At 53.2% G+C, this 13,905-nt stretch overlaps 1 protein-coding gene across 2 annotated transcripts; it reads left to right on the top strand.

Moving 5' to 3' along the window:
• The first annotated feature begins 1,169 nt into the window (after positions 1-1,169).
• Positions 1,170-11,483, top strand: Dact2 (dishevelled binding antagonist of beta catenin 2). Of its 2 annotated transcripts, none has more exons than XM_015994877.3 (4): positions 1,170-1,479; positions 7,412-7,544; positions 8,576-8,854; positions 9,424-11,483. In XM_015994877.3, exons 1-4 carry the CDS (start codon positions 1,348-1,350, stop codon positions 11,091-11,093), a joined length of 2,214 nt encoding a protein of 737 aa, XP_015850363.1. In that variant the 5' UTR covers positions 1,170-1,347; the 3' UTR covers positions 11,094-11,483. The 2 variants fall into 2 exon arrangements, with proteins under 2 accessions (XP_015850363.1, XP_076409063.1); XM_076552948.1 differs by lacking the exon at positions 1,170-1,479 and adding an exon at positions 1,920-2,164.
• Positions 11,484-13,905: the final 2,422 nt, after the last annotated feature.

The following is a 13,905-nucleotide window of genomic DNA, read 5'->3' as shown; positions in this document are numbered from 1 at the left end:
AATGAAAGCAGATCTAATTGTGTGGAAAGGGGCCCATATTTGTACACCGGGGACACTCAACCTTAGGTAACATTTCCCATTAACTGACAAATTCTGAACCTTCCCCAGCAAAACGTATGCTGTCCTTTTTGCAGAAATTGGCAATGGGACCCGTAAATTCCAGTAGAAATGTGAAGGGCACAGAGCAGGGTGGTAAGAAACAGCTCATGTGTTCAGACTTCGGAACCCACTGAAAAGCAAGTCGTTGACACAGTCATGGCCTGGAACAAGGGCTAACATGACAGAAATTCATTCTCTGCATCAGCTGATTCTCCGCAGGGTCCCCCACAGCTCCATGGGGAAGGAATTGCTTCCAGCACGTGGTTGTAGGACAGGGATCCACCTCTGCACAAGGATGAAAGGGACCCGGGCAGATCAAGGGTCAGAGCTCAGAGCTCAGCCGGAGTGGATGAAGAACTTCAGGGTATGAGCTAAAACTACAAAAGCTTATTAGGAGAAGTCGACAGTAGAATCAGGCAGCGGTTTCTCAGTCATAACACAAAAAGCACTGTGACAAAAGGAAAACAAACAGATGCAGTGAAATAAAAATAAAGAGTAAAGTTTTAACTGAGCCTGGTGCTGCGGGCCTGTGATCCAGGTGCACACAGGAGGCCAGCCTGGTCTACATAGTAAATTAGAAAGGGCTGCGTAGCAAGACCCTGTCTCAGGACTAAACAAAACAAAAACAGGAAAGTAAAATAGAAACTTACAGAGTGTGGAGGGGTTCAAAATCTGGGAATCCTGTATCTAAGGATTTTGCAGATGGTGTCTGGCAGGGAAAGTGTATAGGGAGTCTCTGGTTACTAAAGAGGTCACGGATTCAAAGCAGGCACAGTGCCTGGGTGACCATTTCTGCAAGGAAGAGATGTCGAGCCTCCTCCCGCCTCAGGAACTGCTAACTGCCAGCCAGCTGCACCCCACAGCCCCGGGCACTCTGTGGCACCTTCCCGGGAACCCCTGCTTCGGAGGCAAAGGTGAGCGCTCGGAAAGCAGCCTAGCCTGTCTTCAAAACCTTGAGCACAGTAGCCACCTGTGATTCATTGATTCCTGCCTGAGGTGGACACTCAAGTGAGAGGAAAATATTCCCACCCGGCCTGTGAGCAAAAATGAGGTGCCACTTCTTCCTAATCAACAGCGGAGAGAGATGGCTACAGCCACACAGGAGAGCGATTCGGACAGTCTGGTGGTGCAGAATGGGCGCATCCGGAAGTCTAGGAACAGTAAAAGACCCGGATAGCAGGATTCCACTCAAAACAGTGTCCATTGGAGGCAGGGGGAGGGGGGGGAGGGGGGAGGGAGGTTCTGAGCATGTGTGCAGAGGAGGTGCGGGCGACTGATAATGTGTGTGCGGCTTCCTCCAGGAATCCAGACAGCGTTCCTGAAGTGCCCACCATGGTGAGAGCTGCACAACTCAGGAACTTACTAGAAGCTTCCTTAAAGGTGCGTGGCATGTGTGTGAGGTAGGGCTCGGTGAACTGAGAAGCAAGCAGAGGTCTCCAGGTACAGGTGTGCACGCTGGGAAACCTGGTAGTGGGTTTTTCCATACTAATGAGCTTACAAACAGGAATGTGGTTTTTGCAGTGTGTTTTTTTTTTTCTTCCTTTTTTAAAAATTTAAAAACCTAAACAAAACCTTTCTCCGGCCGTGCCCACGCTGTCTTCTGTCCCTTTGCGGAGGGGCTCAGGCCTTCCCTGAGGAACACACAGGTCCCAGGGGTGCAGGGGCTGGGCTGGGCTAGGGCGCGGCGGGCCGACGGGGCGGGCCGGGGGCGGCCGCTGTGACCTCGGGCGTCGCAAACGCCGCCCTCCGCGGCCAGCGATAGGTCCCACCCCACCTAGGCGACCTGTGGCCGGGGGCGGGGAGACGCGACGGGGACGCGCAGCGCGGTGGTGGTGGAGCGGCCGGGGAGATGTGGGCACCGAGCGGCCCGGGACCCGCGGGCTGGGACCGCCGCAGGGTGGGCGCCCGGCTGCGGGCGGCACTGGCCGGGCTGCAGGAGCTTCAGGGGCTGCGCGCCACGCAGCAGGCGCGCGTGCGGGGCGCCCTGGGCCTGCACCCTGAGCCCGGGCCCCGCGGCCAGGAGCTGAGACTGGAGGCGGCGCTGGCCGCGCTGCGGGAGCAGCTGGTAAGGAGCGAGCGGGACGCGGGTGGCCGAGGGGACGTGCTGGGGCGCGACCGGGGCGCAGCTGCGTGGAGTGAGCGAGTGGAGAGGCCCGATGCGCGGCTGCGTGGGGGAGCGCGCTACGGGGTGCGTGCTGGGGAGCCGCGCGCAGAGCCTGGTGTTGAATGCGCATCGCCTCTGCGGCTGACACAGCTCGGGTGCGGAGGCGCGCACGTCGGGGTGGGTGCCGTGTGGTGGTGGTGGGGATGCGTGGACCCTAACCTCATCCCGGGAGCAGGTCGGCCGGCTGCACGCGTGACCGTGTGCCGCAGGACACTGTACTGGGTTCGCTTGGGTCACTGGGGAGTCTTGCGGGCTGAGGACGTCTCCAAGATTTCGTGTCACCTGATCGATCCGTTTTAAAAAAAAACAAAAACAAAAACGAGTGTCCACCAGTCTGACGAACAAGGAAGAGGGGATCGGTGGTGCTTTCTCAGATACCCGCGCCCCATGAGTCCTCCTCTGTAGACCACTGGGGGCCTTCCAGGAGTAGAACTACAACCTGCTTCTAGAAACAGCTCGAGATTTTTTTTTTTTTTTCAGTACTGCGGTGTGGTGATTTTGTTGTTGGGTTTTGTTGTTGTTATCGTTTGTTTGTTTTTCGAGACAGGATTTTTCTGTGTAGCCCTGACTGTCCTGGAAATCACTTAGTAGACCAGGCTGACCTCGAACTCAAGAGATGCACCTGCCTCTGCCTCCGAAGTGCTGGGGTTAAAGGCTTGCATCACCACCGCCTGACACTGCAGTATTTTTTTAAAAATAACAAAATAATGCTCTCAGATGTGATGGAGTCGCATCCATAACTCTTAAGTGGGATTTCTTTCACGGTGAAATTTGGATCTGTCCTGTTGAGAGGCGCCTCTTGGTAAAAGTCCAGGACGAAACTGTTGCTTTCCAATCAGCTTTAGCTCAGAATTGTGTTGTTGGGCTTGTGATTAAAGAATCAGGAAGTCCAGCGTCTGAGTCACTCACTCCCCAGGACACCTGGAATCCTCCCTGGGTGTCAGAGAGGTGGAGAGCTGGCTGAGGGCGGAACCCAGCCGGCAGCCTCCTCCAGTCTGTGAGCGGCTCAGCTGCCCAGAGGGACATGGCTGGTGTGGGCTGGACTCTGCAAACTGCTGCACCCACCCAAGGACCAAGACATTACAACAGGTGCCTGAGGTCCGAAAGGCTACGCACTCCGCTTCACGTGACCTCAACCAGGCAGGCGCACTGACGGTTACACGCATGACCCGTTCCTTTAAGGTTGATGATTAACTCCGCTTCAGCAATACAGACTCAGTCCGTAAGCCCTCACACTGCAATTACCAACAGCCTTTGGAGACATCAAACAAGCCTTTTGTTCACACACACACACACACACACACACACACACACACACACACACACGCCTCTGTGAGACCAGAAAGAACACACAGGCTTTGTCGCGAAACTTGGTTCACCGGAAGAGAAAAATAGTTGAATTTATGTGGCTTTAACCAGCACTTAGCACTTCAACATTTTTAAGGGGGGTGGGGGGTGGGGGAGTGGAGATTAGGAGCAATGATGCTTGTTAAATAATGAAAGGGCTACAGTGCAGTCCAGTTAAACCCCAAGGAAATAGAGCTCACGGCCCTCCCGCTGGCCCTCAGTCATCATTCAGGTGTGAAGATAGAAGAGTCCCGTAGTTCTCTTCCACATTTATTTTGCAGGGATTCTCAAGGAAGGATAGGTTTAGCATTTCTAGGGATTTGGTGTTCATCAGATGGGCTACACGACCTGCTAATTGCAGTGTCAAAAGTCACAAAGGGAACTCAGCAGTAGCTGCTTAGGGGAATTTTGTCCACAAGATAAGTCAGTGACTTAATGGCTGAGAGCAAAAAACAAAACAAAACAAAGCAGAACAAAAAAACCCAGAGATGATTTCAGCACTTAGCCCTCCCTATTCCAAACTTCTTTGCTGATGAACTCCCGTGTCCTCTAACCCCTGACCCCACCGCCTGCTGCAGGTGGCCCTTTAGGCTGCCCCCATGAGTGTTTTCACGGGGACTTGTCTCGGGAAGTGGCTAGCATTTTCACTCTGGTAAGTGGGCTTCAGTAGGACAGCGCCAGGGGCTGGCACCAGGCCAAGAAGCTGTAACATTCTATCTTACTTCAGCCACATCCAGAAGAGGTGTCCTGGGACCGACCGGAGGCTGATGCATACCGATATGAGGATCATCCTGCAGGGGTGGACTGGTCCTGACTTGTTCTGAAAGTGACAGCATGCAACCGTTCCTTTCCCTGGCAGGCTCAGGCGGTGACGCCACAAGAGCAAGCCACACTGATTCTGTAACTGTCGATGGTGTTTTCCTTGGCCCAAGCAGCTTGCTTTGATGAACACCTTAGGGGGCAGATGGAGGGCAGATGAGAAGCAGATGAGGTCAGGAGCAAGGACCTGACAAACTTCTCCAGGATCACTGTCAGTCTCATCCATGAGCCAGTGAGCAGGGCCCTTCACTACGGATTGATGTGGTGTGACGTTTGCAGGAGGCCATCAGGGGGTAATCCATGCATAAAACATTTCCTTTGTTCACTATTTGCCTTCAAGGAGAGGAAGGAAGTGTCTTAGATACCATCTCTACATCCTGAACTTTTTATCCTCCAAATAGACCGTCAAGATTTTTTTTTTAATGCTGGGGTTGCAGAGCGGAACTGTCCATAGGGGAAGGTATAACGAATTCAGATCAGGTTCTATGTAATGATGTGAGTCTTTTAAAGGAATCAGCCAGCTCCCTTTTGGTGACACCATGGAATGGCCGGTCTCGGACATCTGGCGGTCACCAGACCTAACTGGTGAAGGTACAAGGTCTTGTACCTATCCCAGAGCATGACATAGCAAGAGCCCAGGATCTGCAGGTGTACTGAGTGACTCCACCTTTGTGACTATGGTTAGTTCTTCCTTGAACCAGGCCTCTGACCCTTGACCCCGCTTTGGGGAATTCTGACTCAAGTGCCCCAGAGCATTCTGGAAACCAGCATGAGGCTTGCAGACCATAGGCAGACTTGGTTCTGGGAAGAGTGCCACAGTCTGGCTTTGTGGCTAGCCATGCTCTGTCCCGGTCACAGTGGCTTTGACCCTGAAGTTCAGCCTAAGGAACGGTGGTGAAAACTTGAACTAGGGATAGAAGGGAAGTGTTACTTATGGTGTTATCGATCCGGACGGTGAGCTCACAGCAGAGCCCTGAGGCCTCTAAGGACCCTGGGGTCTTGAGACCTCCACCATTAACTAGAAACTAGCTACTGAGGCTGGCTGGACAGATAGGATCTGCAGAGCAAGCAGCTGGTCCCAATGTGCACATAGGGGCCTCTGAAGAAGGGCAGTTGGGGGGCTGGAGAGATGGCTCAGAGGTTAAGAGCACCGACTGTTCTTCCAGAGGTCCTGAGTTCAATTCCCAGCACCCACATGGTGGCTCACAACCATCTGTAATGAGATCTGACACCCTCTTCTGTGTACATAATAAATAATTTTTTTTAAAAAAAGAAGAGCAAAGCCGGGCGTTGGTGGCGCACGCCTTTAATCCCAGCACTCGGGAGGCAGAGGCAGGCGGATCTTTGTGAGTTCGAGGCCAGCCTGGGCTACCAAGTGAGTTCCAGGAAAGGCGCAAAGCTACACAGAGAAACCCTGTCTCGAAAAACCAAAAAAAAAAAAAAAAAAAAAAAAAAAAAAAAAAAAAAAAAAAAAAAAAAGAAGAGCAGTTGGAAGAGAGAGAGAGAGAGAGAGAGATGCTGTTGCTCACTAGGCTAGCCCTGGCAGAGGTGCTTGGTGTCTGTGGACTCCAGGAAAAATCCTTGCCATCTCTTTGGTGGGTCTAAGTATCAGTTTCTAAGTGGGTGGAAGGGGCATGCCTGTGGTCTCTACCCTGGTTGTCTCAGGGAAAGGGTTTGTAATGGAAGCAGGTTCCAGGAAATTCTATTCAGCTTTGACATGTGTGATTACAGACAGGGCTGCTCTCAGCTGCTCTTCGCCCTTCAGACCTTGTGTTAGTGGAGTTAGGATCAGAGCCTGGGACCTAGCAGCCCTAAAAAGCCAACGGGGCCACCCGTCCTCAAACAGACGAGTCCTAACGAAGAGTTGTGAAAGGACATTTGTTCATGGTGTCCACAATGAGAAGAGGTGCAGCGACCCCCAAGCTCATCCTCAGGGTACTGACCTGAGTACCCTTTTAGATGTAAGAGGCAGGCAAGCATGATTCCACCTGGTGTTGTCTCGGGTGCCTGGAAGGTGGTAGGTGAGTTGTCAGAACTGGGGAACCTCTTCTGGGGAGACAAGCTTGGGCTCCAGCTGGGGCCTGGCTTCAGCATTTTCTTCTCCCCCAGGATTAGCTGGGCCATGGTAGCGTACACCTTTAATTCCAGCCCTTGGGAGGCAGAGGCAGGTGGATCTCTGTGAGTTTAAGGCCAGCCTGGTCTACAGAGTGAGTTCCAAAATAGTTAGGACTGTTTCACAGAGAAACCCTGTCTTGAAAAACCAAAAAGAAAAAAAGAAAAGAAAGAAAAATTCTGGGGAAATCCCAGTTTCTTAGTGTCCATTGTCTCTTTAGAATGTCTTCTTTCCTGTGGGGGTGAGAGCACCAGAGGTGGATCCCACCTCAAGTCAGCTCCTGGGGGTAAAGCCGAGGCTGGCATCCGTGCCAGCCCAGGCCAGCCTCCCACTCAACTCACCGTGGCCCTTTGCGAAAGCACTTGTTCTGGTGAACAGGAAGTCATTCATTCCTGCTGGCAACTTCTGCTGGTGATTTCCCCTGAGGTAGTTCCCCTCTAAAAAAGTAATGGACATGTTCTTCCACAGATGAGCCGTGTGCCTGCGTTTTACTATTTGTTTGCCTTAAACAAATTAAAGGGGGGAAAAAAGTATGCGGCCTACCTGGAACTCTGCACAGTTGAAAAAAAGAAATCAGTTTTTACCAAACACTCAGTCCAGATTAGTTTATGTAGGTGTATACAGAATTTCCCCCCATTTCATGTGGACTGTACAGTGTGTGTGTGTGTGTGTGTGTGTGTGTGTGTGTGTGTGTGTGTGTGTGTGTATGTGACAAATCCTTTGCTGCCCATTCCAGCAAACCCAGGGAGTTACTTCCCATGAGTTTGGAGTTTTCTTGGTGTCCACAATGGCCCTGTTTCCGCCTTGGACCTTAGTTTAGGTTTCTGTATTCACATCAGTTTTTATTCTTTCTCTTTTTTGCATCGCAGTCACGGTTAAGGCGACAGGATGCTGGCCTGAAGACTCACTTGGACCAGCTGGACCAGCAGATAAGTGAGCTGCAGCTGGATGTGAGCCGGTCATCCTGTGAGGCCCTGGACAGTGACAGCAGGCCCAGCTCAGGTATGACTAATGGTGGCTAGGCAGACATTGGAGAGCCAGGCTGCCACCTTCCAGGAAGGCAATACAGCGTTCATCATCACCCCTCACTGACCCCATCTGACGTAAACATTGTGAACAGTGACAGCTTCGGCCCATGTCCTCAGCTGATCTGACACTTGGGAGGTCCCTTGGGCAGCCTGGGAAGTATACGTGACTAAAGACAGGAAAAAGCTTTAACTAAACATGCTGAAAGAAAAATATAAATATAATAAATATATAAAGTTTAAATATATATATGCTAAAGAGTTTACATATAATATAGTCTGTACAGTTTACACATATGTAAACTACTGGTTTATATATTAAATTAAACACCCCGCGAGCTCCTGGTTTTGCTGGATAGTCATGGACCGTGCACATAACTATTTTACACACCCCTTACATCATTGACATCAGTATAACTTGCCAGCTGTTTACACAGGAGGCCCCTCCTTCCCTGTGCTCCATCCCAGAGCTCACAGGAAGTCATTTTTGGCAGTCTTGCTGGCTTGTGTGGCTCTGATCACTTTTGCTTTCTCAGTATTCTCCAGGTGAAACTTGGGAACAGGGACCCCTGGGTGTGGGTCACGGTGGTCACAGGTAGCTGTGACAGCAAGTCTGCCGTGTCTGGAGTCCCCTCGGCACTCTTGGTACCTGGCTTTTGCCGTCTAGCCTGGATTGTGCTAGGTACCCAGCAGTCTCTGGGGCTGAGGACTCCCAAGAAGGAATGCCCCATGCAGTTGCATGTTAAAGAAAGGAGATGCCTAGAACAAAGGAGGGTCTCCTGAGCACAGCGGTAGGGTTCAGGTGAGGTAGGGTCAGTTGTTCCCATAGCCACTCACAAGGTTACCAGCAAGAATCTGGAACGTTCTTGTTGTGGGCCTGTCCCCAGGCATTCTTACCAGCCCCTCACGCCTTTCTCTGCCAGTAAAAGCAAGAGAAAGGAGCGCTAGGTCTTTGGGGTAGAGCCCACTGGCCGGAGGTGCACTGACCACTGTGTCTGCTCTGTCCAGGCTTCTACGAGCTGAGTGACGCTGGTTCCTGTTCCCTGTCCACCTCATGTGCATCAGTTTGCAGTGACCGCCTGTCCCCCTCGCTGGGTGGCTGGCTGCCTGTGTTCCAGCCCTCTAAGTCCAGGTCTGGCATAGGAGACTGGCGACCCCGCTCTGCTGATGAGACCACTGTCCCTGCGTGGAGCCCACAGCCCAGTAGAGAAGACAGCCGGTTCCTGCATGGTTCGGAGGACACAGGCCGTCCAAGGGGCCTGTTCCGACCCAGACCAGTGTCTACAGGTGAGAGGCAGGAGAGGGCAAGAGTGTCATGTGGGTGAGAGGGACAGCAGATGACAGTGCCTGGGCCCATTGGAGAAGAGGATGGCCCTACAAGGAGCGTGTGTGTGTGTGTGTGTGTGTGTGCGTGTGTGCACGCGCGTGTGCGTGTACGTGTGTGTGTGTGTTTTAAATGAACACCCAGAAGCTCTGAAGAAGCATTCAAATCATTTGATGTGCCACATTTAGAGTGAGACTCGAGGTACAGGCACCCCTCATCATGTTTTCCCAAGAGAAAAAGATGTCACTTGGACCCCCCACCCACCCACACACACACACCAGGGCGGTGTGCCAGCCTTAATCTCTCTGTGGAGAGAGTCCCCACTTTCTCTCTCAGGCTGTGGGTTCCCATGGATGGCTGTAGGACATTTGTTCCAGGTAGCCTCCAAGCCGTGGCTAAGTGGGGCCACTGAGATGATGCTTCCTGCTCACTCTCACTGAAGAGCGGGGACCAGTACACAGAGCTAAGCCTCCCTGCGGGGAGCAGGGATGGGCCTCTGTGCTGATAACACTTTTCACGGTCTCTTTCCCAGGCGATCTTGAGCGAGTCCTCCCAGATGACCTGGGGCTCCAGAGAGCTGAGACTGATGCCGCGTCCTCATCCCTCTTCTGCCAGGGGATAGAGGTCCCGGCCCACGCACTGGACCCCAAGTACCAGCGTGATCTGGTGGCCAGGGGTGGCCAGGAGGTGTACCCCTACCCCAGCCCCCTACATGCGGTGGCTCTACAGAGCCCCCTCTTTGCTCTGCCCAAGGAAGCGCCACGTCTCGACATCTACTCACCTCCCCAGGAGCCTCCTCTGGTCCCCGTTGATCAGAACAGGACTCAGACTGGGCCGATCCATGAGCTGGGCTCAGCCGAAGCCTACATCCACAGGCTCTTGCGTCTGCGGGGCCAAGAGCTCCCCGTGAGAGATGTGGTGCCGGAGCCCGGAAGTGACGTGGCTCCTTTCACGCAGAAGCTCTGCGGCCAGAGGCCAGAGAGTGGAGGTCCACTCGAGAAGCTGGCCGGCGGGATGGACAGGGGAGGAATGGGTAGGGATGCCGCCAAGGACAGCCTCAGGCCACAGGGGTCTGTGTCCCTTGCGGATGCGGAGCCCCTCAGCAGCCCCCTGAAGGAGGAAACCACACCTTGGCATCCCTGTGCCCGTGGAGACAACACTGTAGGCTCCTCTCTCTGCGCCCAGGCCCAGCAGCCCCACAATGGCTATGGCCAAGGACAAATCCTGTCCCCATCCAGGATGCTGGGCCCTGAGAGTCCCCCTCTGGCCCCAGGGCCCTTTGCCTACCCATCCTGCACCACTGGTGACACCTCCCCAATGAGGCTGAGGATGGGCTCTCCCCAAGGCCAGGCCATGAAGGTCAGAGGGAGGGTCAGTGACCAAGTGCCCAGGCTGGGGAAGCAGCTCCCGCCACAACCCGAGAGACAGCAGCGGGGCATCCACGCTGTGATGCCTCCAGAGTGGGACCCCCCATCCAGGCCCCAGCAGGGAGGGCTCAGCAGGAGGCCCACGCTGGTCAGAGAGCCTCCTGGACGCTCTTGCTCTGAGTCCACCCTCTACCCCGTGCCCTTCTTTGTCCCCCTAGTGGTGGCCCCGCAGGAGGGTTACCCAGCATCCCAAGCTCTGTTCCCCGTGGAGGCATCCCCTCTCAGCTCAGCAGCCAGGAGGAAGCAGCGCCGGTGGCAGTCTGCTATGGAGATCTCAGCCAAAGCCCGCTTGGCTGGCCATCCTGGGCCCAGCTCGGGGCCCACTAGGTCCCCAGCCAGGAGAACAGGTGGGCCCCGGGCCCAGATCAGGCCCACACTTGCCCGTCAGGATGCCTGTGCGAAGAGTGAGTCAGACCCCTCAGAGCACTCAGCAGAGTGCACCTCATTATTCCACTCAACCATCGCCGAAACCAGTGAGCACGAGGAGGCCAGTGACCACACCGCCAACCGCTTCGGGGACGAGTCCAGTAGCAACGATTCAGAAGGCTGTGTCCAGAGCCGCCGCAGTAGCCGGGGAATAGGCAGTGCGGAGGCTGGGCACGGGGAGCGGGCCTGGCCTCGGGCGCACCCCCAGCAGTCCCCACGGGCCCCGGGAAGCAGCAGGCCACCCCTGCCCCCTGTGCCCAAATTGTGCCGCATCAAGGCCTCCAAGGCCCTGAAGAAGAAGATCCGCAGGTTCCAGCCAGCGGCCCTGAAGGTCATGACCATGGTGTGATGCCAGTGTTTTAGGACAAGCCTAGGGCCCCAGAAAGTGCAAAATCCTTCCATACCATGTGATGAGCAGGCTGAGGCTGGTACCACACACCGCGGGTCTGCTTAGGTGTCTCAGTCACCCTCACTGTGGCTGTGAGTTCTCTGGGGTGATTTTCCTTCCAGCCATTTTCATTGCATGATCCCCGCTGCGGCTTTGTCCTCCACCATGCTTCGGCTGGTGTGTGGGGAGAGTTCTCTAATGAGGCGTTCCTTCCCAGAGACGGCTTAGATACATCTCCTCCTGTTGGGGGAAGCAGATTTGAATTCAGCTCCACCTTACACTCATATGAATAAGCACCTGCATGATGCTGGTATAACACCAAATAAAAGAACCAGTTCCCTTCCTCCTGCAGTGTCCTGGCTCTCCGCCTTCTTAACGTGGGGTGTGTGCTGACCCAAGGGAGGGAGGGCATTTTCAGAGTAAAGTCTGAACTCTGGATTCAACCCGGGTGAATTGAGTAGGGAAAATTTTTGGAAAAAGTATTTTTTCATTTTTTTTTTTTTTTGTGTGTGTGTCTTTTGTAAAGAAAATTTCTGTCTACTTTCCAAGGATAAGAACCACAGGTTTTTCAACTCAGGTGCTCAGTGCTGCAGTTAGAAGGCAGCTTTCTCCTGGATCCATCATGTGTTGCCCTAGAGGAGATCAGGGGGTACATTTCATGGGGTGCCTGCCCTTCCCCTGCACACTGGGCAGAAGCCTTGAAAATAGGGAGACAGGAAGCCTGGCTGAGAATACTGCTGCAGTGGGTGTCACACTCAGCTAAATATTCCTGTAGCGAGAGCTGAATACAGGGTGAAGGGTGAAGAGAACTGAAATTTGATTAAGGTCTAGAACAAAGACACACACCTGCCTTGAGAAGGGAGGGGGAGGAAGGGAGATAATGAAGGCTTTGGGGGTTTTGGAGCAAAAGAAAGCAAGGGACTCTCTGTGCAAACCTCTCCACAGTGCAAACATTTCGAACGGGCCGAGGGAGCAATCTGTGAAGGCAAACATTCCAGCGTCCGCCTTGACTTCCTGCCTGCACCTCCTGGAATTGCTCAGGCCAGGGTGTCTGTCTCCTTCATACTTTCATGGAGTTTAAAGGAACGTTAAAAGCCAGTCGTGACCTGGGGTTTTATTGTAAAAGGTATTTTTTTCCATCACTGACAAAATGCCTGGCAAACTTAAGGAAGGGGGGGGGTGTGTTGGCTCACGGCCTCGGAGGGCTCAATCGATCACACAGAGAAGGCGCAGCAAGGCAGCTCGGTTCACATCATGCCAGGAAGCAGAGAGCATGATGGGATGTGGCCAGAGATAATGTACTCCCAAGGACCACCCTCCAGTGACTCAACTTCCCCAGCCAGGACCCACCTCCAAAAGCTTTCAGTCTTCCCAAATACCACCACCAGCGGGGATCAAGTGTTTAAAACATGAGCCTATGAGGAACATTTCAGATTCAAACCATAACATTCTATCTGGGGCCTTGGAAGGCTTATGGCCTTCTCACAAAGTACATTTCGTCTACCTTCAAGAGTCCCAATGGTCCCAGCATCATCGTTCAAATGTCTTGAGTCTAGAGATTCAAGGCATCTCTTAGCTGTGAGCCCTTAAAAAAAAAAGATACCATATACTTCTAATATATAGTGCATAGCACTGGATATGTTGCTAAATGCTCTAATTCATTGCTTCAGTGTCCCTGAGGTGAGGGGAAGCAGAACCTTCACCTATGCTGACTACTCAGAAGTCTGATGAAGCTTTCTGGGCCCCTGGGTGGACCCAAGACTTCTGCTGCTTCTGGAAAGATGGCATAAGCCCCACTCCATGTCCGTGCTCTTGCTGGACAGCATCTCTCTCTGAAGCTGTGCAGGTGGGGGACTCAGGTGTACCCCATGGAATAGATGCACTTGGGCCTGACTGCATAGCTGTTCAAGCTAAACATGAAAACCATGTAGCTACAAAATCTGTGCTCCTCTCAGCCCTATCTATCTATCTATCTATCTATCTATCTATCTATCTATCTATCTATCTATCTATCTATCTATCTCTCGTGTGTGTGTGTGTGTGTGTGTGTGTGTGTGTGTGTGTGTGTGTGTGTCCCATTTCTCTCTTGTCTTTTATCTCATTGCAAAAACAATCAAGAAGTCTCCAGGGAGGCTTGTGAACACAGCAGGACACCAGAGACCACAGCAGCAGGGACACAAATGAGGCTCGGCTCCTCAACAGTGCTGGCCAGGGCACCTCACTGCTGAGGACCAGGTGGCGACCCTGGGTGGAAAAAGACCAACAGTGTCTCCCGATGAAGACAGACCTGGATCCCGGGGGTCAGAGCCTGGTGGGTGGTGGAGGCTGAGGCTCTGGAGGGACAGGTTCTTGGCAAGGCGACTTACTACTGCAGGGCTCTGGACAAGGCTGTGATGTACAAGAAAGTGCTCAGAGAGCCGGAGAAGCCCCCAATTAGAAACCTGCCACACAAACATCATGCTTCTCCCAAGTCCGCCTCTGCTTGTCTGACTAGAACTCGGACATATATTTTGATTTTTCCAGAGGTCAGAAACTCATTCCATGCCTTCTGCCTTCATTTGCTCTGAGGCAGGGTTGGGATGGCTGAACACAATGTAGGAGACTCCACCAGGGTCCTCTAGGCCTTTTGAGCCACATGCTGAGCCACACAGCTTGGGAAAAACAAGGACAGCTCCCCCACCAGAAGAACTTGCTTCCCTTTAAAAAGAGAGGCGAGTGGTGCTATAGGACTCAGAATAAGGAGCAGATTGATAACATCAGAATGAGACAGGGC

Source organism: Peromyscus maniculatus, chromosome 16 (assembly GCF_049852395.1).
Source record: "Peromyscus maniculatus bairdii isolate BWxNUB_F1_BW_parent chromosome 16, HU_Pman_BW_mat_3.1, whole genome shotgun sequence".
NCBI classification, from domain to species: Eukaryota; Metazoa; Chordata; class Mammalia; order Rodentia; family Cricetidae; genus Peromyscus; species Peromyscus maniculatus.
Note: the sequence above shows the minus strand (reverse complement) of the source record. Positions and strands in the feature narration are given on the sequence as shown.